Source organism: Tinamus guttatus, unplaced genomic scaffold (genome assembly GCF_059628265.1).
Source record: "Tinamus guttatus ecotype Peru unplaced genomic scaffold, ASM5962826v1 Tinamus_guttatus_pri_ptg000423l, whole genome shotgun sequence".
In the NCBI taxonomy this organism is placed as follows: domain Eukaryota; kingdom Metazoa; phylum Chordata; class Aves; order Tinamiformes; family Tinamidae; genus Tinamus; species Tinamus guttatus.
The window spans coordinates 3,687,665-3,709,076 of record NW_028288957.1 but is presented as its reverse complement, the minus strand read 5'-3'; the positions used below and the strand labels follow the sequence as shown (position 1 = coordinate 3,709,076).

The 21,412-nt window shown below is 53.6% G+C and overlaps 1 protein-coding gene across 1 annotated transcript in view; it reads right to left on the bottom strand.

The window, feature by feature from the left end:
* Nucleotides 1–2,674: 2,674 nt before the first annotated feature.
* Nucleotides 2,675–21,412, bottom strand: part of TNKS (tankyrase) — a 38,014-nt gene continuing 19,276 nt past the window's right edge. Inside the window, exons 6-27 of the mRNA XM_088531639.1 lie at nucleotides 20,019–20,113; nucleotides 19,417–19,483; nucleotides 18,786–18,972; nucleotides 17,885–18,006; nucleotides 16,833–16,924; nucleotides 16,672–16,750; nucleotides 15,537–15,708; nucleotides 13,423–13,502; nucleotides 12,646–12,791; nucleotides 11,829–11,994; nucleotides 10,899–11,118; nucleotides 10,563–10,672; nucleotides 10,172–10,360; nucleotides 9,232–9,469; nucleotides 8,953–9,035; nucleotides 7,058–7,178; nucleotides 6,632–6,729; nucleotides 5,098–5,172; nucleotides 4,659–4,764; nucleotides 4,000–4,186; nucleotides 3,371–3,527; nucleotides 2,675–2,774 (exon numbers count right to left, since the gene is read on the bottom strand). Coding sequence (XP_088387765.1) covers nucleotides 2,688–2,774; nucleotides 3,371–3,527; nucleotides 4,000–4,186; nucleotides 4,659–4,764; nucleotides 5,098–5,172; nucleotides 6,632–6,729; nucleotides 7,058–7,178; nucleotides 8,953–9,035; nucleotides 9,232–9,469; nucleotides 10,172–10,360; nucleotides 10,563–10,672; nucleotides 10,899–11,118; nucleotides 11,829–11,994; nucleotides 12,646–12,791; nucleotides 13,423–13,502; nucleotides 15,537–15,708; nucleotides 16,672–16,750; nucleotides 16,833–16,924; nucleotides 17,885–18,006; nucleotides 18,786–18,972; nucleotides 19,417–19,483; nucleotides 20,019–20,113 — 2,877 coding nt within the window. The 3' untranslated portion in view covers nucleotides 2,675–2,687. The remainder of the gene's footprint in view (nucleotides 2,775–3,370; nucleotides 3,528–3,999; nucleotides 4,187–4,658; nucleotides 4,765–5,097; nucleotides 5,173–6,631; nucleotides 6,730–7,057; nucleotides 7,179–8,952; nucleotides 9,036–9,231; nucleotides 9,470–10,171; nucleotides 10,361–10,562; nucleotides 10,673–10,898; nucleotides 11,119–11,828; nucleotides 11,995–12,645; nucleotides 12,792–13,422; nucleotides 13,503–15,536; nucleotides 15,709–16,671; nucleotides 16,751–16,832; nucleotides 16,925–17,884; nucleotides 18,007–18,785; nucleotides 18,973–19,416; nucleotides 19,484–20,018; nucleotides 20,114–21,412) is intronic.

Here is a 21,412-nt window from a genome sequence, read left to right as displayed (position 1 = left end):
CGCGCCGGGCCCACGGACGCTGCCGCCGGGGCGGCGGGCGAGAAGGGGGGTGTCTTCTGGTTTCGGTAGAGAAGTTTCTTACCTCATCTCCTTGGGTTTCGTTTTTAACCTCACGGAAGAGCCGTGCAGGGAAGCGGGGGGGACCCAGGCCCTGCCGGGCTCCGGGTGTGCGAGGCAGGCGCCGAGGGGGCCCCGGGCCTTCCCCGAGCGCCTGGCCCCATCTGTCCATCCCTCCCTGCCCTGGCTTAAAGAGGGGGAAAAGCCCCCCACAAGAACCCCCATCGCACCCTACCCTGGCCCTCGTGGCCCCGCTGCTGCCCCCGTTGGGTGTCAAGAGGGGCCGAGTTGAGCAAGGAGCAGGTTGAGGGGTCGAGTGAAGAGTGTCCCCCCTTGCTGCATGAGAGAGGCCCGAGGCTGCAGCGCGGGGACGGGGGCCCCCAGGGCCGGAGTCCCCGTCAGGGCCCCCTCGGGGCTGCTCCTGCCCCGCTGCGGGGCTGCCCCGGCGCCTCCCTATCCCGCTGTACATACGAGCGCTTTTATTTTATTGCCGTTTCTGTTTCGTTTTTCTAGAGGTCAACTTTTTATTTATTGCCGGGGGAGGGTGGGGGAAGGAGAGGACACAAAGTGTTTGGAGAAAATAAAAATAAAGGAGTTTTCAGCAGCTGTGGCTGGAGCCGCTTTGTGCGAGGGGCGGAGGGAGGCCCGGGGCAGGGGGGGTGGCTCAAACATTCGGCTTCTCACGGGGACAGCTGTTAAAAATGTATTTATTGGACTTTAAACTATTACAAGGGTTGCAGATCAGACACGTAGCCAAGCACACGGAGAGACCAAGCCCGGGTGTTACAGAACTGCTGCCCAAAGCCCCTGGTGCCGAAGGCCCTGCCATCATCATGATCATGATCATCGTCATCATCATCTTCCAGACAGGGAGGGAATAAATAAATGACACCCCAGGTATGGGGTAACCAAGAGAGGAAGCAGGGCTGGTTATGAAGGAGAGTTACACCAAAAACCAGGAGAAAAAGGGTACAAGGGGCGCTCCGCTGTCCCTGGGAGCTCTGGGCTGCAGGGGAGCAGCAGCGCGGCCAGAACCGCCTCATCGGGCACCGGGGGCTGCGCCCAGGAGGGAGGGCAGGAAGCCCCCCAAACCAGCGCCCCCGGCACGCCGCAGGCTCCGGCCTCACCAGGACGGGCAGCGACTCCAGCGCGCCTCTGCTCGGGCTAGGAGCCCTTTTTTCCCCACCTTCTTGGGAGCTCAATCTGCTTCAGGGTGGTGCTGTGGGCAGGTCCCGCTCCGCTGCCTCCACCTGGGCACTTTTTGAGGCCGTTTGCCCCTTTTTCAGGACCGTTTGCCACAGGTGCCGATCCGCAGCGCGCAGCGGCTCGACGTGCCAGCGTCCCTCGGCGTCGCCGTCCCTGGGACACTGGGCACGCTCCGCCTATGGCTGCCCCCGGAGTGGGGCTGCTGGGTTTCCAGAGCCAAGGGTCCCTCTCCGGCCTCACGCACCTCTTGCGCCTCCGCTGCTGGACGCTTTGGGGACCTTCTTCTGGCTGCTCCTGGGGACGTCGGGGCAGCAGCGCCGGTCAGTTGGAGGTGCTGGAGAGGCTGCGGAGTCTCCATCCTCGGGGAGTGGGGGTCTGAAACACGGTCCTGCCTGAGCAAGGAGGCTGCATGAGAGCATCTCCAGAGGCCCCTTCCCACCTGCATCCCGGCAGGAATCTGTGCGGATCCGTGGCCGCTCCAGGTTTGCTCGTGGCTCTTGAAGGTCGTGACGCTGCTCAGGGGATCCGCATCCCAGCGGCTCCCACGTCCAAGGGGGCCGGGCCCCTTCCCCCACACAACCACATGCTCCGGCATGAACTAAGCCAAGAATCAACCCCACGCTTGCAGAAGAGCAACACACACACGTTTCTGAGCCTAGCGGGGATCCTCGCAACCCCAACACTACCAAACAAGTAGCCAAAACACAAGCAGCCACGTGTTATCCGGGGAATCCGCTCATGAGGCCGACGCACCTCGCGCTTCGGAGCGCCGCGTTCGAGCGGGTCACAAAGCGAAGCGGGAGCCTCGTGTCCAGCGCCAGCTCATGGCACACGGAGCCCGGGACTCGGGACGTGCGGAACACTGCTGGTTCCTGGGGTTTCCTTCGGGAGCGCCGCGTAGGGAGGCCCTGGGCCCGAGGGCTGCCGCCAGCCCCCTCCCGGATGGAACTCGTGCCGTGCTGCTCACGGCCGCGGTCGGCTCGGCTTTGTGCAAAATGTCTTCAGGAATCTTCTGGCTCAACTTGGGAGTACAAAAGGAGAATAAATAGGCGAGTCGGCTCCCTCGAGAACTTAAAAGCAATGATGCATGCGGAGAGGAAACCCATGAGCGTAATGCGAGTTATCTGCAAATGACGTAACGGGGCAGCAGGGTCTGAAATCCTCGCGTGCGCTGGCGCCGCGGCAGAGCGGTGCCCGCAGAGCGCCCAGGGCTCCATCCGAGCAGCGCCTTCCCTCGGGAGGAGCAGGAGCCGTCGAGGTTGCAGGGTCACTCGTTCAGTATTCACCAAGGGAGCAATGCTTTATAAAGGACATACAGCTTATTTTCCGGGATTTTAGGGAATTTATAGGATACCGATACTCCGAAACACGCGTCCATCCAGTCCAAGGTTGAAGTCACATCCCTCTGTGCTGCCCCGCAGTCACTAGGTCTTTTGCTCTGCTGCTGTCGCTGTCTGTGAGGGAGCCTCTGGTTTCACAATCTGGTACGTAATGAGATATTCTGGGTATGCCTGAAAGCGAGCCAAGGAAACAAAAAAACACAACAAAACAATGTTGTTGCACTTGGTGTTCACAGCTAGCAAACAGCAACGAGCGCCCAAAGGTACCCAAGTGAACAGAGCTCTGACATGGCCCGCAGTGCTGAACACTTGCCCCGTTGCCAGGGGACCTGCAAGTGCCTTCACCGGGCACGTTCCTACTGGGGGGAAGCTGTATTTTTTGCTCTGGGGATAAATAAGCAAAAAGCTCCTTAGGCAACTGCCAGGAGAAGCTCCATGCTCAGAGGTCTTCAAGACCTGCCTGGTCAAAGCACCCAGCAGCCTAGCCCGAATCCAGTGGGGACAAGAGGTTGCCCTAGGCGAGCCCCCAGGGCTGCTCTGAAACCCAGTTGATGCCCTTGAAGGTTTTTCCCAACCACAACGATACCATGATTCTATTCCAAGTTCATCTGACGATCCTGACCCCGCCAGACTACGGGGCAAACCACTTTTCTGGAGCGAGGGGCTTGGCCGAGTCCTTCGGGCTACGAAGGGGCTCCTGGCGACAGCCGTGCGGCTTCAGGGGACAGCTGAGGGCTGCCCCGGCGCGTGCCCTGGCGCCCGCTTACCTGCTCTCCGCGGTAGATGACGTACTCGGCGTACGCGAGCCCGTTGACGCTCGGCCTCCCGATGACGGAGTGGTGCCCCGGCGGGGCGTGCGCCATCTTCATGGTGCTGAACTGCAGGAAGGACTTGCCGAGGGTCACTCTGCAGAAGAGCATTTGCCTGCAAGGAAAGCGCCGCGCTGAAACGCCTCGCCGGGAGCCGCAGGCTGCCAGCACCCCTGCGCCCCGCGGCGAGGACGAGGAGGAGGAGGAGGAGGGTCGGGCTGTGCAGAGCGCATCGGCTGCTCCAGCGCAAACCACACCTGGGATGGAGGGCTGCTCCGCAGGGACACACCGCCCTGACCCACAGCCCTGCTGGCCCCACCGCGCGCCGCGGCTTTGCGCCGGGACAGCCCCGACTTTAACAGCCATTTTCCTCAGCCTTGGCTTCCAGACATGCTGCTTCAGCCCCTGCCGAGCACCGGTTCACACTCATGGTGTCTATTAGTGCCCAGCTGCAGCTCTGGACCTTCCCATGGCACTTGCTGCTTCTGTGCCCCTTTTGCCCAGCCTGGACCCAGGGCGGACCCTGCCGTTTCGCTGTCCCGCGCCAGGAGCACCCGCGGCCCAGGGGCAGCTCCCCGGGCACCCACCTGTGGCAGATGTAGCAGGAGCGGTCCTTGTGCGTGGGGCAGCCCGTGCCGCCGCCGATGCCGTACACGTACTGGTTGCTCTTGGAGGAGTTCTCCGCAAAGTAGATGCCCGCTCCGAACATGCCCCCGATGTAGGCGTGCCTCTCGTCGAAGCCCTTGTGGATGATGGCGTTGATGAAGGGAGAGCCTGCGAGGGGACGGGGCAAAAGGGTCACGCGAGCCCGCGGCGAGGGCAGCGCCGGCCACGCCAATCCCGCTCCGCCGGCCACATCCTGGCGGGATCCCGCCGGGCGCGGGAGCCATGCTGGTTTCACAGCAAGGTCCCACGTGTGACTCTCATCCCTCGCTCCTTTCCCAGAGCGCATCAAATGCCTTCCCCCCGCTCACGCTTCCAGGCAATGACCGGCCTTGCACACCTCCTCCAGCGGTGAGGGCTGCTGAAGATGGAAGCAGGACGGACACCCCCAAGCCCAATTCCTACAAGGACCTGGGCCAGCAGGGCATGTCTGAGCACAGGGAACACTGATCCGTGAGCTGCTGCCTTCCCCCAGCCCTGCAGCATCTCCCCAGGGCTACTGGCAGCGCCACTAGAGCGGGCCTGGCAGCTCGAGCACCTGCGGAGCAGCAGTTGGTATCGGAGCAGCGCTCCGGATCCTCACCATGGAAGAGCATGCGCTCGTTGTGGTGGTTGTGGTTCTCCTCCGACACCTCCTTCTGGCGGTGGCAGAACCTCTCCCGCAGCTTCTTGTTCACAACCTTCTGAATCTGCAGGGGAAGCACAGGGCTGAGCAGGCGCTTTAGTGGAAAGGGTACGGAGCCTCGCGGAGCTGGCAGTAAGACGTGCAAATGGCTTAATAATAATAATAATCATAATAAACAAATCAGGGCAGTCCTGCATCTAAGGCTGAGCCTCACAACCGCCAGCTCCAGACATCAGAGACGTTCAAACTAGTGGAATTTACAGCTTGCTTTAGAGTTTCCCCTCTGCGGGCTAGCCTGGGCTTTCTCCAGTTTGCTGTCTGACATCTATGCTGAATTGTAAAGAAATGGAACAATTTTGGGGGAGAGAAATTAAGAGATGGAAGCTTTGATACGTACCCTGATGACATTGTACCTGTTGAAGATGCCGCCAGCGTTCCCCCCATCCCGGTGCTCCCGGATCGTACTTTGCATCTAGGTGAAGGAACAGAAGCAGAAAGCACAGAGCTCACTAGCCAGGCCAAGCACCCACTCAAGAGCTCCGTGTTTCACTGGCAGCAACAGGCATTTTGTGCCAAAAATGAACTAAAAGGTGTCAGAAAAAGAGATTTCAGTTGTAAGATTGATTTCCTTGGGCACCAATGCACTATGCTGCTCCACAGCATTGGAGGAGAGGGAGGTCGAAGCAATCCTGCCCTTAAATGGTCCAGTCTTTCACTAAAAACCTACATGGGAGGGAGCAGAATATTGAAACTTGCTACCAAAATCACACAGGAAAAAAAAACTGCTTTAAATTGGAAAATAAAAACATCTATCCGTACGAAGTTATGAGTATACACAAAGATCATTTCAAAGTGACAACTAAGGGGTTTCTAATGAGCACAAGGTCTGCATTTATGAGGAACAGGAAGATGCTTGCACTAAAAGAAAAAATCCTACGTCATTAGCAGGTCCCCAGGGTTTCAACAGCTTCGCTGGGTCCTTTCAAGGCATATTTAGAGCTGCAGCAACATTGTTTAGTAGCAGTGCCAATAAACATCCCAATTGCCTTGGGCAGAAAGGTGACCCTCTCTGTCAGGTAAGCTTAAAGGAAAATTCTGTGCAAACCCTGTGATTTACAGACTTCTCTAATTAAAAAAAAAAAAAAAAAGATTCTCGATAGCTTTGCATACATCCAGGCAGCAGCTGTGAGTATCTAGGCTTTAAAACCCCTGTTGCACCACAGTGGAGGAACAGCAACACGCAGAGACAGGGAATGCACAGGAAGGCAGAGCTTCTTCCAGCCACAACTCTTCCGAAAGCCTCATGTTTTTGTTGTTTGGATTTTTTTCCCCGCTCAAAATTATCTCTGCCTGCAATTCAGGCAAATAAAAGAGCGTGTGTGCGTGGGAGGCAAAATTACAGCCAACTCTCAATTATCCACGAGCTGTTTATCTGGGTTAGAGAGGAGCGCCTGGAGATGCTGTGCGCGGGCCGGCGCCAGCCCGCTCCCCTCCCGCGGGCTCCTGCCTTTGGTCCGCTCCGAAACCCGAGGTAGGAGACAGACCTTTACAAAAGGGGCAGGAGACAGCACAAGGGCTTTCCATCACGGCGGTATATTCCAAAAAAAAGGCCTAAAAACCCATTACAAGGTCTAACTTCCACGCCAGAGCTGCACAATGTGCAGAGTAAAATGCATTTTATCGCTTCTGAGGGATGCCACGGGCTCTCGCTCTGCAGAGTTAGTGAACAATCCCGTTATCTTTAGGTTCAGCTCCAAAAAAAGGAGAGAAAAAGCCCCTTTTTTTGTTTGCTCGTAACCTGGTGACACTTCCGATACGTGAAAAACGGCCCGTGACAAAAGGCAGTCGGGTTCCAGTATTTAAAAACGTATTTAAAAGGTATTTATAAAAGCAGTGCCCCGGGAGTGCTGGCAGGAGGGTATTTGCAATACCTCTTCCTCGACGGACTGGTACTCCTTGTCATCAGGAGCCAGGTCCAGGAGAATGGTGCCCTGGCTCACGCAGTGGAACGTCAGATACGGATTGGTGCCTGCAGGGAGGAGCAATCAGAGGAGTAACAAGCAGAAAATAAACAACAGGAGAAAACAGCACCAGCCCTATTTTTATCCAGCATCACCGTTTTTCTTCCGAAATTAGCCCAGTGCAGCACGAAATGCAAAACAGACAGAGTGCAGGAACACAATCTCAGGCAGGCAGGGTGATTTTGTTAGCAGCAGGGGCCTTAGGGGTCAGCGGGCCAAGGAAGCCCCAGGGCTGGGCCCATTTGAGGCTCTCTCAAGCCCCGGGCTAAAGCCAGCACTTGCAGGAGGCAACTGGAGGCTGCACTTGAGATTCAATGGCCAAAGGGTCGTATTTACCTTGCTGTCCTCCTAGGAGTCTCTCCACGCCTTTTATTAGCTTGTGACGGTGCCCGTAAGCGTTAATCCCAATTTCTTTAAGCTCCTCGTGCCCCATGTCCGCCAGCACATCCAGGGTTATCTGGAGAGGTGAAGACACCACAAAAATGCCTTATTCCCGAGGCTGAACACCGATCCTTCTGGAAAATGGGAAGAAATGCATCTGTGCTGCAACCACATTCACGTAACTCCGGCTTCACGGCGCTCCTACCTGCTGCCACCTCCTGGCAAGGCTCTCCTTATCCCTCCCTGTTCCTCGTGTGGAAGCAGGATGCCAAGAAAATTGCGCCAAGGCGACTCCTGGGAACAGTTTTGAGCCATTCCAGGTTTTACAGCGCTGTGTATTTGGGAAGTTTCAGCGCACTAGCAGAAACGGACGTGCATCCTCCTGCAGGCAAACCCTGCACGTGCTTCACACGGGCATCCCCCCGGCGTGTGCCCTACTGTGTGCATCCACCCACGTGTCTGCACGCGAGCGACAAGCCAGCTTTGCTCAGCCCCTCTATTATTGCTGCAAATAATCCCCACCGGGAGCACAGACACTTGCAGTCCTTGGCTTTTACGCACTGAGATTTCTACCAACGCCCGCCCTAAATTCCAAGGTTGTGGAGATCACTGGTGAAAGGAGGGAGGCAACGAAATGTACTTTCAAATGAACTTTTAAGAGCAGGATATAAAGGCTAGGCAAAATGCACATTTTTATTATCGTACAGGAATTGTGTGCCAAGATGATATTTTTCAGAGTGCAAGAAACAGACTCCACCTGAAGTCAAACCTACTTCTGTGTATGTATCTCTGTAGTGACCTGCAATTGGAAGCTCAGCAAGCAGCAAGAAACGGTACAACTTGACTCAGAAGACTTTTGCTGGACTGTTAGGACAGTGGAGATGAGCTTATTCCCACCAGGACAAACGTGCAACAAGAGCTTAGAAAGTTTCAAAATGGAAGGTTAGCAAAGCCGATTTCCTTCCTTAAATCTTATTAGCAAAGGCAGATTTTAAAAACAGGTTAGGGGTTAAGGAAGAAAAGGTGGAGTGAAAACAGCATTGCCAAGGGAAGTGCTGAAATAAGGGAACGGGAATGTGAGCAGAACATAGGTTGATTTGGAATTAAAAGAAGCAATTCCAAATTAAAGAAAAAAGCCTCCACTTTGTATATAAGAAGGGGAAAAGGACTTCTCAGCGTGCTACCCTGAGGCCACACCTCTGCCACGTTAGCCTTTAGCATAGCTGGAATAGCTTTTTCTGTATCACAACACCTTTAAAGCATTTGTTTCCTGACCTCTTGTAAGAGATTAGGAGCGGAGGCCAGGGAACGTATTTAAAATGTCTCAGCTCTGCAAATCCAGTTAATGCTATAGCCTTACCTCGACCTGGAACTCTGCTTCTGCCTTCCCCACTGTGGCTATATCCTGGCAAACTACATTTTTTATTCAGCTTATGGGTGAGTGTCTTCCAGATCTAAGTGTCACGGGCAGCACTACGACGGGCAAAAAGCTTGTTGCGATTTGGCAACTGAGGCTCAAGATTTACAAGGTCCAGCGTAACTCTGAGATTATGAGTCAAGTGATCCCTAGCAGCATTGGCAGGCACTGTTTTTTTTTTTTAAGAAAGTGAAAAACACTGAACATCTGAATCAAACACCCATAGAGTCTTCCATGGGTTTCTTTGAGAATACCTCACTGTAAGGGCTCTGGGGATTCATTTGAAGCTTCTCTGGTTATATTTGTCTCTCCGTAGATATTTTTTTCTCTCCTCATCTTGTTTAAATGAGGGAATTAAAACATCGCCCCGATTTGCTGGCTGAGCCTACCTTGGAAACACACAGCCAGGCAACGAGTGCAGCAGGGCACCTACCTGCTCCGTTTCAAAGATGTCCCGGAGGTGTTCAAGACCAAGGCTCTTCAGGAACTGGCTAATGTTCATGTCCAGGCCAGCAACTGCAACAAGAGGAACAGGTCATTACATCCCACACAGAGGTGTTTCCACTCAAATAAAATCAAGCAGCACCACCCACTCCCTCCAAACTCCAGACCCCGATTCCTCGCCCCATCGGTCCACCCAGGTGTACATTAAGCCGCCCCGCTGCGTGAAGGCCCCAGGCAAAACCCAGCCACCGGCGAGGGGCGAACGCACCTTCCGCCTCCTTCCTGTCGGTGCCGGCGGCGCCGTCGCCGGCGTTGGAGGCTCCCGCGGCGGCCAGCTCGGCCAGCGGCCCCGCCAGGTTGTCGATGCTGCTGGCGGCGGACAGGCAGGAGGGCGTCGCGGCGGGCGACATGAGCGCGGCGCTCACCACGGTGGCCTGCGGCTTGAAGCAGGAGGGCAGCGCCTCGGGGGGCATCGCGTCCACCAGCAGGGCACGGATGTCGTCGGCCTGCGGGGCAGGGGCAGCGAAAACGTCAGGGGCAGCTTGCAAAAACGTCCTCTTTGCAGGTCCTTGTGGGACACGATTAGGACACCTCTTCCCTTTGCCGCAGGAAACTCTTCAATAGAGTTTCCACGTCTCTCATGGCAAAGCAAGTTTTCCAGAGCTTAGATTACTCTGAAAGATGTTTTCTGAGCTCTGCTCAAATAAATCAGTGCTCTCTAGCAGGTGCTTGCATCAGAAGCAGACACAGCACCCACTTTGGTCACGTTCTCTCTCAGTAATGTTTAACATTTCTGTCTCTTTATTGGGGTTTTCAACTGCCCGCCACCACTACCACTAATGAAAAGGTTTTGGGTACCAGTTTTAGGAAAAGGCCAATAACCACCTTCCAATCCTGGGATGTTGGGATGCTGAAGTAATAAATGAGGATATTGGGAACATTTCTGACAGGCTCGCTGCTGTCAACAAGAAGGTTGATTACAGCAGTGAACCCTTAAGGAGAGGGGAACTTTAAGCCACGAGCCGTGTTAAGGTCTCAGACCAAAGGAGGAAAAAACCTGGATCCCTGGCCAAGGAAGCTCCCTGGAGATGCTCATCTCCGTAGACCCCAGTACAGGGATGACTGAGGGTGTCCGGTGCCATGGAGACCTAGAAAGCTCTTTAACACGTGGAGAGCTTCCGCCAGGGCCGCGTGTGGCTGGCACTTACTGTGGCCAGGTCGAGGGGCGTCTGTCCCTCCTGGTTCTTCATGGTGGGGTCGGCTCCGTGCGCCAGCAGCAGGGCGCAGAGCTGCGTCCTCCCCTTCTGCGCCGCCTCGTGCAGCGGCGTGAAGGCCCACTTGTCCGTGGCGTTGACGCACGTGTTGTACTTGATCAGCAGCGCCGCGATGTCCACGTGCTGCAAAACACGAGGGCGGGTCGCTGGCGAGGCCCTTGGGAAGGAAACCGCCGAGACGCCCAGATCCCGGCGCTCCTCAGCTCCGCGCTACCGGGGCTGCAAGCAGGGCACGGCGCCAGGGGCTGGGCTCGCTCCCAGCGAGGCAGGCGACGCGACGCGTGTCGGATGTGACGGCTCCTGCAAGCCGAGAGCCTGTACCTACCCCGTAGGAGGCTGCGTTGTGAAGGGGGATCAGCCCTCCTTTGTCCTGCGCGTTCACGTCGGCACCGTGCTCCAGCAGGTATTCTGCTACTTCCAGGTTGTTGTAGCCAGCTGCGGGAAAGACAGGAGAAAGCAGCTATGAGGAGGGCTGGGCTAACGTAAAAGCGGCGGGCCGGAAAGCTAAAACAATTCCGACTGGAAAAGCTCCTCTTTTCCAAATAACTGTATTACAGCTGCCACAGTTATGGTGCTCTGGGTAAGAGTCCTGTTTCCTGGTGCTTTGCTCTCTCCACTCGAGGCTAAATCACGGGGCTACGGGGCCCGGCGAGCCGCGCACCTGCGAGATGCAGCGGCGTGGAGTTCCTCCCCTGCGTGTCCCTGCAGTTGATGTTCTCCTGCGTGCACAGCTTCTGCACCCGGGCCAGGCAGCCCTTCTTGGCCGCGTCCAGCAGGGCAGCGTCGCCCCGCAGCAGGTCCTGGATGTCCGTGTCCACTTCCTTCACCAGGTCCAGCGGAGTGTTCCCGTCGCGATTCTTTTTCGTCGGGTCGGCTCCATGCTGCAAGGAGCAATGCAGAGCGCCAGGGTCACAACCACACACAGCAGCTAGAGCTGGCAGGAATAGTGAGCAAATTCTAGCTCCCTTCTGCCATCACAAAGTAGGATACGACCCTACATTAAAACACCTCTCAAGCTCAAGTCCCTCACCGAAAACCTATTGGCACCGCCCTTAAGCCTTTTCAAGTTCCTCCTTATACCTATTCCACGGCATATTAACCTACATTTCCTCCAGCAGCTTGCTAAATTATACATGAACTTGGCAGTTTTCAATTTCTCAAATACCAGGCACTTTCTAGGAGCCACCTTCAGCCCTCTGCAACACAGAGCCTTGCATAAGCACTTGCAAAGTGCTATTTAATTGCAGTGACTGTTCCAGAAAGTGATGAATGGGACCAGCGTGGGTTTTTTTTGGTCCTCTTTAGATAAATTCAACTCTTTCTGGCTTGAGGGAGCCTTGCGCTACTACTTGGCTAATATTATCAACCGAGCACGTTTGACTAAAAGTAATGCACGTCCTGGAAAATCTATCCGTGAATCTTTACAGAGTGAACTTACCTCACGCAAGAAACTACCCAACAATTCCACGATACGAATAAATTCAAATATACGATGCAGAACTTGCTGGATGTGGTTAACTTTGATGCTGATCTCAAGCAAAACAGAGCATAAATGCACTTAGAATACGCCGGAGACCCCCAGCTCCCCCACCTTTAGGAGCAGCTTGCAGATCTCGTATTTCCCTTTCGCTGCCGCTTCGTGCAGGGGAGTGAATTTCCAGAGGTCGGCGACGTTGACGGAGGCGCCGTGTCGCACCAGCAGCTCGGCCACCTCGTAGTGCCCGTAGGAGCAGGCGTTGTGCAGGGGTACGAGGCCGCTGCGCAAAGGGAGAAAAAAAAATCAGCAGCTGGAGAGGATAAAATGTTTTGTCAAAATGTTTTGACTTTGAACATTTGAGTGTAAATTTTGGAAAAGGTCCCTAGGCCCGGCCAAAGGGTCTGAAGTGGGTTATTAGCAAGCACTGCGCACCTGACACCAGGGAAAGATGCACAAATGTTTTAGTTGGAGAGAGCCTGGGATTTTCCGGCTCGGAAATGCTTTCCAACAACAGAGTGAAAGATCAAACTCAGCGGCGCTATTTTACACGACTTCTTGGCAAATAAGGCCAAAACATGTGAAGGTTTTAGCATAATTGAGTGAGTAGCTTAATAAAAGCTAACAAGAGGGCAATAACAACAGTCAGAGAGAATCCTGGTATTTACTTCAGGCCACTCGAGCTAGTCTTACATCACCTGAAAAATCCAAAAGGCTGCCTTTAAGCCCAACCAAGTTTCTTGGTGGACAGAAGGGGCAGGAAAGGGGCACGAGTCCCAGTGCCACGTATGTACTTGGGCCACGGCTCTGCCAGGAAAGCGGACGCGACTCAGCGGCGCGTCGAGGCCGCCGAGAGCCGACGCCAGCGCTCCGGAGAGGAAAACACGCGGGCGACGGAGATGCGGAGCGGGAAGGCGCGGGGCCGCACGCTCACCCCTTGTCCTTGGCGTGCACGTCGGCGCCGTGGTGCAGCAGGAACTCCACCACGGAGACGCGGTTGTAGCCCGCGGCGAAGTGCAGCGGCGTCGAGTGGCGCCCCTCCAGGTCCCGGCAGTTCACGTTCTGGGGGCTGCACAGTTGCTGGGGAAGCGCAGGGAGAAACAACATCCAACACAGGCCCCGGAAAGGAGAATTCCAGCACCCCGAGCCGCCCCTCCCAGCACAAAACTTGATCTGCAGGTCAAATATCAGCATGCCAGAGTTTTCTTAACTAATACGCTCCGCGTTTTAGAAGTCAGCTTTCTGGAAATTTTCTTTCCAAAGAGGTAAGGTTAAAAATACAGCTCTAAACATGGGGCTTAAGACACTTCTGCAACACACAAGATCTAAATGATGGAAGCAGCAAGAAGGCCTCTCTAAGGCATTCAGGCTGGACCTCTAGAACACTGGGCAGCAGGTTTAAGGTCCTGCAAGACTCTCTGCATGAAGGACCGCTCGCAGCTTCCCTGCTGCCTGCAGAAACGCAGGAATACGGCATGCGCAGCGAGGGGGACCAAGCAGATCTCCTGGAGCACAGAACTGTGCTCGAATATTTCTGCATATACTTGTCTGAGGTTCAAGGTGGCAACTGGTGCAAGACGGGGACGGGGACAAGTTATTTTGCCCCCGGATGGACCGTGGAGAACGAGACCAACCCCAGCTGGGACGTGGGGACTCTGTGGCCCCAAAGCTCACATTTAAGCATGGTTTAAAATGTGTTGCCCCAACGTACCTTCACAGTTTCCAAATCTCCCGCTTTGGACGCTTCTAACAAGCGATAATCCACATCGGATGTGCGCACAGGGGTGCTTTCTGCATAAGGAAAAAGAGGATTTCTTTTTTCCCACAATTGTTTAGTTATAGGGATACATTTTCCAAAGTGCAGCTAGGAGGAGCCTGCCAGCATTTGCAGGAATGCTGCCCGAGCTGGGATGGGCAAGGACCACGTTGCCTAAATGGTTTCTCCTCAGCGTAAAGCTGGCAGGTTTGTGCTAGTATCACAGGGAAGGAAGGGAGGCACAGAGCGACAGCGGTTTGCTGAGGACAGACCCTGGTTCAGCCACTCAGTTGGATGCAATATTTGCTATTTGCAGCCCTGTTTTCTTCTTGTAATTTGCTCCGTCCCTGCCTGGAGCCTTTTGCTACCTGTAGACTCCATGGTCGCTGCAGGAGGAGGAAGAGGGGAGGAGGAGAGAGAGGAAGAAAGCGGCAGCTCAACGGTGAGAGGGCAGGATATTCCCAGAGAAGCAAAGCTACCTACTCTTTCTGAGGAGCGAAAAAAGCAGCATTTTCCAGCCAGCACTGGCAAATAACTAACGAGCTCGCTTGATGGCATTCCTCACGCAGCCATGCAGTACAGATGTGACCAAAACCACGACACCAGCTGTAAGCAAAAGCCCCGTCTCCGGGCCCTGATGTCACCAGAGAGCTGCCCTCCTACTTGTGAGCTCATAGCTCTGCTCTGCGGGCCGCAAGGGCTGATACGGGTGAGCAAAAAGGCCAGTGCCACGGGAAAAATGTTATAAAAACCAGGGGAAAAATGTTATAAGCTGCAAGCACAAGTCCGGCTCAGCAGCCCGGGAGCTGTTACTACATCCCAGTACCTCCAGGATTAGAAAAAAACGTATCTTTTTAAACTAATCTCCCAAAAATGAAATACGCAATGGTATTTTGTAGAAAAATTCAGCATTTCTGGCATATGCAGAAAATACTGTGTCCATAACCCTGTGCTACTGATACCTTCTGGCACGCATGGTTTTAGCTTTTGCATCTCTCAGCCTTGCACAGCTTTGTGCGTGTGAGAGACAGGTAATTCATTTAGAAGCAGCACAGTCTGACACGTGAAATTAGTTTCCATAGAAAAGTCAGTGAAAATGAATTTTTCAAGCAAGATCAAATCGGTGCTTTCGGAATAAAGATTTTTGTTTTTTCTCAGATCAATTTCCTATTCTTTTTAGCAGCAGGGGATACGGTGATTGTTTCCTCATTCCTCTCAATATTCTTCTCTCTCAGCACTCATTTCCATGCTCTAACAGTTGGGCTGCCCTCCCTGGCCAGCTCTGTGTCCCCAGAGGAGAGACACATTAAAAAGGCCCTTCCCTGCGGTGCTGTAAAATGCCTCTTTTTGATCTGCTTGGAGGCAAAGCTATCCACAACCCTGGGGGAAATGCAGTTACATCCCGACCCTGGTTTCCTCAGGAATCTGGATATCCATTTCCCTCGGGCTACCTGCGAATCCCACCATTATATGAGTTACTCCGTGCATGCTATATCCACCTTACAGGACCTGCTGATGCAATTCCTCTCCCTGCTTGCAAACATCCAACACGTGAAAGGATAAAAGGACGAAAGAGCTCAAGCACTTACAAAAAAAATACATTGTCCTTTTCAAATATCTATTCCTCTTTCTTATACGAGGACACACCGCTTGCTAAGCAGCACCCAGAGAACTTTTAGCGCCAAATGGCTCTCTGCTGGGTCAGAAAGCACGTGAAGGGGAAGCTTGAACGGTTTAGTAATTATCAACATTTTGCTGCGTTTTTCATGGGAGAAAATGGTCCTTGCCAGGCTCAACGCAACTCTGGCCTGCCTGGAAGCTGGTGCACAAACCAACCCACCTGCCTTCCCTCTATCTCCCTGCAGAGCTGCATACACACCCAGAAGGTGCTGATTTTCTTCCTGCTTTACATGGAAATCCTGCACGAGGGCGGGGTGTTGTTTTTTAAGCCAAGAATAAACGTGAGCACGTGGGGAGGGATGAGGAAACACGAGGAAGACTCCGGCACCGCGGAGGAAGCCAGATCCCCAGCTGTGAAGTGAGGGGCAGGAGCCCATGTCCCTACGCACCGCTCAGGATCTGCTGCACAGCCTCGTTGCCCATCTGCGCCGCCGTGAAGCCCTGCAGGGAGATGATGGAGGGATCGGAGCCGTAGTTGAGCAGGAGCCGGCAGGTCTGCAGGTGACCGGCCAACGCTGCGCGGTGCAGGGCGGTCTGACCCAGCGTGTCCAGGGCGTTCATCTGAGGGGAACGGCGAGGCAAAAAGCAAAAAGGTCACAGCGACATAAACCACAACGTCCTGCTCGGTCAAAGCCTCCATCTGGCCCTGCTTTTTAACAGGAAGAGCAATAAAGAGAATTTGCCAGCACCCTGGTTTAGCCCCGATGCCTGCGCGCTGGCGCTGAACAAAAGCGGACGCCGGCGTACGCAGCCGTGGGGACACACAGGGAACCTGCAGCACGGCCTTTTCCCTCTCCTAATAAAGCAGGTTATTTGTCTGCGTGCCTGAAGGCACAGGGGCAGTGACCAGGACAGAGATGAACCTTGTGCAACAGGAGCCAGACTCTCACAGAAGGGCAGCGAGAGGCAAACGACGAACCGAACCTCTCACAGCTCCATGGAAATTACCCTCTGGCATGCTCGGAAGAGGAATTTGTCCGATGTCACTCACCACCAGGAACCAAAGGCCAACAAAGGTGTTGGGTGAAGAATTAGATGGAGGAGGGAAAAAAGGATAAAAAAGAGAGACTGGATGCAGACAGCCCATTTTCCTCCTCCCTTTTTTTGTACTTTTATAGGCAGTGAAGTATAACTGGATATAGTTCTACCCACTTAAATGGACAAAGCAGAACAAGAGCGTGAAAAGGCATTGCTTTTTTAAAGAGCACAACAGAAACCTATCTGTCTGCAAAGATTTAATAGAGGAATCTAAAAAACTGCGAGCATCTCCATGGTTTCATATCACAGAAGAAGAGCAAATAATAAAGAGGTTTAAAAAGGGAAAAAAAGTCGTTTCCCACCAGAATTGCAGCCTGCCAGTCTGGCTATGTCTCCGCCGAGGAAATACACTGTCATGAAGATGCATATTTTTAAGCTAAATGGAGGTTGATTATGGGGGTAACTACGCAGAAATGACCTCTTATCGGTTGGGGGAGGAAGAGATCTCCCTCTTACCCTATCGAAAATGTATTTCAGCACATTTACCTTTGCTCCATGCTTATGCAGAACTTCCATGACATCGTTGTGAGCTTTCTCAGCTGCAACATGCAAAGGTGTCATGAAGCTGGGGGGGAAACGGAAGGAATTAGCTTTGCATTCCCAATGCAACAGCATCCTTTGGAAAACGGCAGATTTGGGGAACTTACTCCTTGTTTTTCTCATTCACATTCGCCCCCTTCCTGAGCAGCAGCTCTGTAACCTGCTTCCGCTTGGGATGCACCGCGGCCACGGCGCAGTGCTGCAAAAGAATAAAACACTGAGTTAGGGAATTAGGGAATGGGCAGAGCCCCTGGCACTGCAGAGGTGATACAGCTTCCCTGGGGCATGTTCTGAAAAGCAGCATTTAGTGAAGATATATGTGGAATTGGAAAGATCCCATCGTGGTGCTGCCGCACACACCATCGTGCTGGCCAAGACCCAGGCCAGTGCTGAGGTCTCCTGTTCAGAAAAGTTAGTTTCTTCTGAAAGCTTCAGCACTTAGGACAAAGTGGGATGTTCCAACTGCATTGATAAGATATAGGGACAAAGGAAAAACACATAAAAAGGAGGTAAAGACAAAGGGCGTGTAAGGACTTTCTATAAGAGCTCCCAAACTTTCCAGTGTCAAAACAAGAGCCTTAACAACAGGACAGACCCCAAGAAGCACCTGACAAAACAGTTATGGCTTTGCAGACATGAATATATTCAGCTTTCTTGCCAGTAGGCTAAAGCAGCACTAAAGGCAGGAGGAGTCCTCCTGGCCTCATGTACCTCTGCACCGTGCTCCTAAATTCAGACTAGGAGGCCAAGTCCAGCACGGGAAGAAGAGACACCAATGCCTTCGGTACCCTACGGAGAAAATCTGGCCTCCACCTTTGCCCCCAGGAAACCTCAGGGAAGCTGCAGGCCACCTGGATGGAATCCAGCCCTGGCAAATACACAGCAACAGCCTCCGGGAAAAGAGGCAGAGAAAAGTGACTGGTGCTCAAGGGAGCCAGGGCCTAAGGGTTTCTGAAACCCTCCAAGAAAAGACAAAAAAAAAAAAAGGGATAACACAATTAGAGTGTTATCTCTGTAACCGTGATTTATTTTTAAAATAGCAAGTGCTTGATGGCAAATCTGCAATCCCGGATGATGAATGGGCTTCCGTAACACAGGAATAAAACCTCTCAACTAGTGCTCCCAGCACATTTATCACAAAAGTGATAAAAAATCTCACCAGGGCAGTTTCGTGCGACTGCGGCTGCTTGAAATTAATGATCTCCAAAGCGAGAGTCTTCTTCACCTTGGCCAGGTCTGCCTCTCGGGCTGCCTGCAGCAGGGAATGTCCCTTGAATTCATCTGGTGGGGAAAGAGGCGCAGTTAAAGGGCAGCCAGGAAGGAAGCTAGAATTAGCTCTGAAAAGGTATTTCCCTTAAATATAGAAAACAGAGGGAAAAAAATGAATAGAGCAAAGTATTTCCCTTAAAATCTATGAACGGAAGGCAGGTGGGCAAGGGTAAGGTCTGGACTCAGGCACTAGAAACAATCTGTCTAGAAACACCAAGCTTATTAAGAGCAGCTTTCTTCTTCCACCCTGCATTTGTGGCTTCCTTTCCATCAGCACCATCTCAAACAGAATTCAAAGTTCTTGGCAAACATTGCACCAAACACAAGCATAAATAAATCTCGAAACAGCAAATAAATATATCATTCCTCATGTGACAAATAACACACTAAAAATGTCTCATCTAGGGTAGGTAAGGTGGGGACGCCCATGCTTTTCATCAGAGGGATGACAAATTTGATTGAAAGGTCAGGCTGATGCACCTGACTTAGTCATTATCAGTGGACACGGGTTTTCCGTGTCAATGGGAAAAAGGAACATACAGGCAACGAAATGGAGCCTGAATGGATTTCTCTGCGTGCTAATCGGGGTCGAGGGGCAGCAAACTCATCCCAGCGCCTCTCGCAGCTGAGGACAGAGCGAGGAGCCGCTCCAAGGTAACAACCCTTCGCTCCTTCCTCCTGGAAAGGGGATGTATTCCCATCCTCATCAGGGAGCCACGGAGCTTGATCCCGGGGGACTTTGGGGCCCGAAGGCGCGGACGCGGGGAAGCGGCAGCGCGGTGCCTACTCACAGGTGAGCCTCTCGCGCAGCTCCGGCGTGGGGGCCATGTCCACGGCGCTCTTGCCGTGGCAGTTGAGCAGCGTGGGGTCGGCGCCGTGGCTCAGGAGCAGCGAGCAGACCTCCACGCGGTTCTTGGAGGCCGCCTCGTGCAGCGGCGTGAACTGCCACAGGTCCATGGCGTTGACGCAGGCGCCGTGCTGCGGGAGCCCTTACATGTACACACGCGTGCACGCGCGAGCGAGAACGCTACTACCGAAACACACTTCTAGGGGAAGGCCGGCCGCGAGCCTCAACAAAATGGGAATTTCGGGACAATTTTCATTTTTACCGCTGCAAGTACACGCGGGATGTTGGAAAGCTGGCACTAACGAAGAACAGACTCAGCTCTAAGCCTGGCGTAAACAGCCCACGCCTCCTCTCCCACCGTGAGGGCAGTGGCAATTACCCCCCCGTCCTTCCACTTACCCTCGTCCTTTCACTTACCCCCCCTACCCTTCCACTTACCCCCTGCCCTTCCGCTTACCCCCCTAACCTTCCGCTTACCCCCCTGTCCTTCCACTCACCCCCTGTCCTTCCACTTACCCTCTGTCCTTCCACTTACCCCCCCGTCATTTCACTTACCCCCCTGTCCCTCCGCTTACCTTGAGCAGCAGCTCCGTAACTTCGTAGTGCCCGTAGGAACACGCGTTATGGAGCGGCACGAGACCCCTGCGCCAAAAGAGGGAAGACCTGAGCATTTAACCAGCACTTTTTCAAGACGCGGGAACTATTTTCTCTCTCTCAGAGAGAAGGGGAAAGTAAATTTTAAAAGCCAAATGTTTAAAAACCAAGGTTAGCTGTCTACTAGGGAGATCCAGCCTTTTCCAGCAAAAAAATCCACCTGATTTAACTGTGTTGTTTGACAGCACAACCTATTTCACTGTGCAGGAGCCCTGGGAGAGGCATGTTTTATCTTTACAGATTTATCTTTATGCCGGCGTCACTTATCGCCCCAACTTCCCTAAGGTAACGGCAGAAGCCCCGTATTTTATAGGGCAGCCCGTGCCCAGAAGCAAAAGATAGGGATTGGGAAAACAACCTGAGATGTAATAAGGGACTGAAAATGGGTCTAATGAGAACTGGTGTGTCCATCAGGGCCCTCACAAAGTTTGCATTCAGGGTTTGACAGCGAACGTGCCATCCTGGGCCAGCTCCACGCCGGAGGGAGGCGCTTCCTCAGCCGGCTCCGTCCCGGCCGCCTTACCCCTTGTCCTTGGCGTGGACGTCGGCGCCGTGCTGGAGCAGGAGCTGCACGATGCGCACCCGGTTGTAGCCCGCGGCGAGGTGCAGAGGGGTGGACTGCAAAGAGAAGCACGGGGCACCGTCACGGCTGACACCCTGCGCTCCTGCCATCGGCCACGCTCACACACGCGGCGCGCCGAGGCGGCACAGCAGCCAGGCAGTCCTGAGGGCAGTGAGAAACTCAGTGTACGGGCTTAATTCACACTGGGTTTTAAGCTGCAAGCAGTTTTCGCACACATCCTTGCAGCCCGTGCTGCTGCGCCTGAGCAGAGCGCTTCCAAAACAACCCGGTTCTTCCCTCCGCTCTCTTCCCATCCGCGGTTTGAAGTGCTCTTGGAAGCCAGGCCTGGAGACGCTGCAGGGGCTGACCCACCATTATGGGAACACGGTAAAAACAATCCAAATGGAAACAGCTCGCCCTGCTCCCCGTGGACAGCAGAGGGGCTGCACCTACAGCACTGCGACGCGGGGCATGGCCACAAGTGGTATGCAGAGACGCCTTTCCACCTCCTGAAGGTTTGGGGGTTATTGCATCTTTTTTGCCAAAGTATTCACTAAAAGAGGGACTCCCCCCAACCCATTTCCCTACCGGGTCTGCTGCATCCCACGTTGCTGGCGACAGGGGCCTTCCAGGCTGCTACGAGGCACTTGCAAACGTTTCACTGGGGATGCTCAGAGGAGCAGGAAGGTCCTGCCTTGGTGATACTTTTTTTTAAGGGCTTCTACCCCATTCTCATGAGAAAGAGCACTAAGGAAGATGGCGGATTTAACGTTTAACAACACTGACCTGGCTTGCATGGTAATTACGGATGCGAAGGGCCTCCAAGATAAATGGATACGACGCAATCTGGTCATTACAGAGGGTTACTTCCCCCCCCCAAAAAAAGAATTAAACCAGTGGTGGTACCAAGGTCACTACACAGCTCCTGCAGCGCCTGGAAGCAGCAACCAGCAGCCCTAAAACCACAGCACCATGAGCTGCCCCTGCAAGGTGCCTCCATCTCATCACCTCCCATTAATACGAGAAAACTCGTAACATATATACGTAACAAAATACATCTATGTATACATGTAAATGTGAAGGCTGCTTCACGGGTAAGGGAGGGCAACACTTGCAACTTCTTAAATCACGGCTTAAATTCAGCACACGGGAAGAGGAGATGCTCTTCCTTGCCTCTTCCAGCAGCTTCCTTCTTCCCCTTCACACCAGCAACGTCTCGGGCTTTTATTGGCAGGATTTTTTTTCCAGAATATATTCACTGGACTATTCCCTCCACTAACCTGAGAGTCAAGCCAGCACTTTAGCCCTTTTATTAAACACCAGGCAAGAAAGAGCTCGGCTAAGAGAGATGCTGG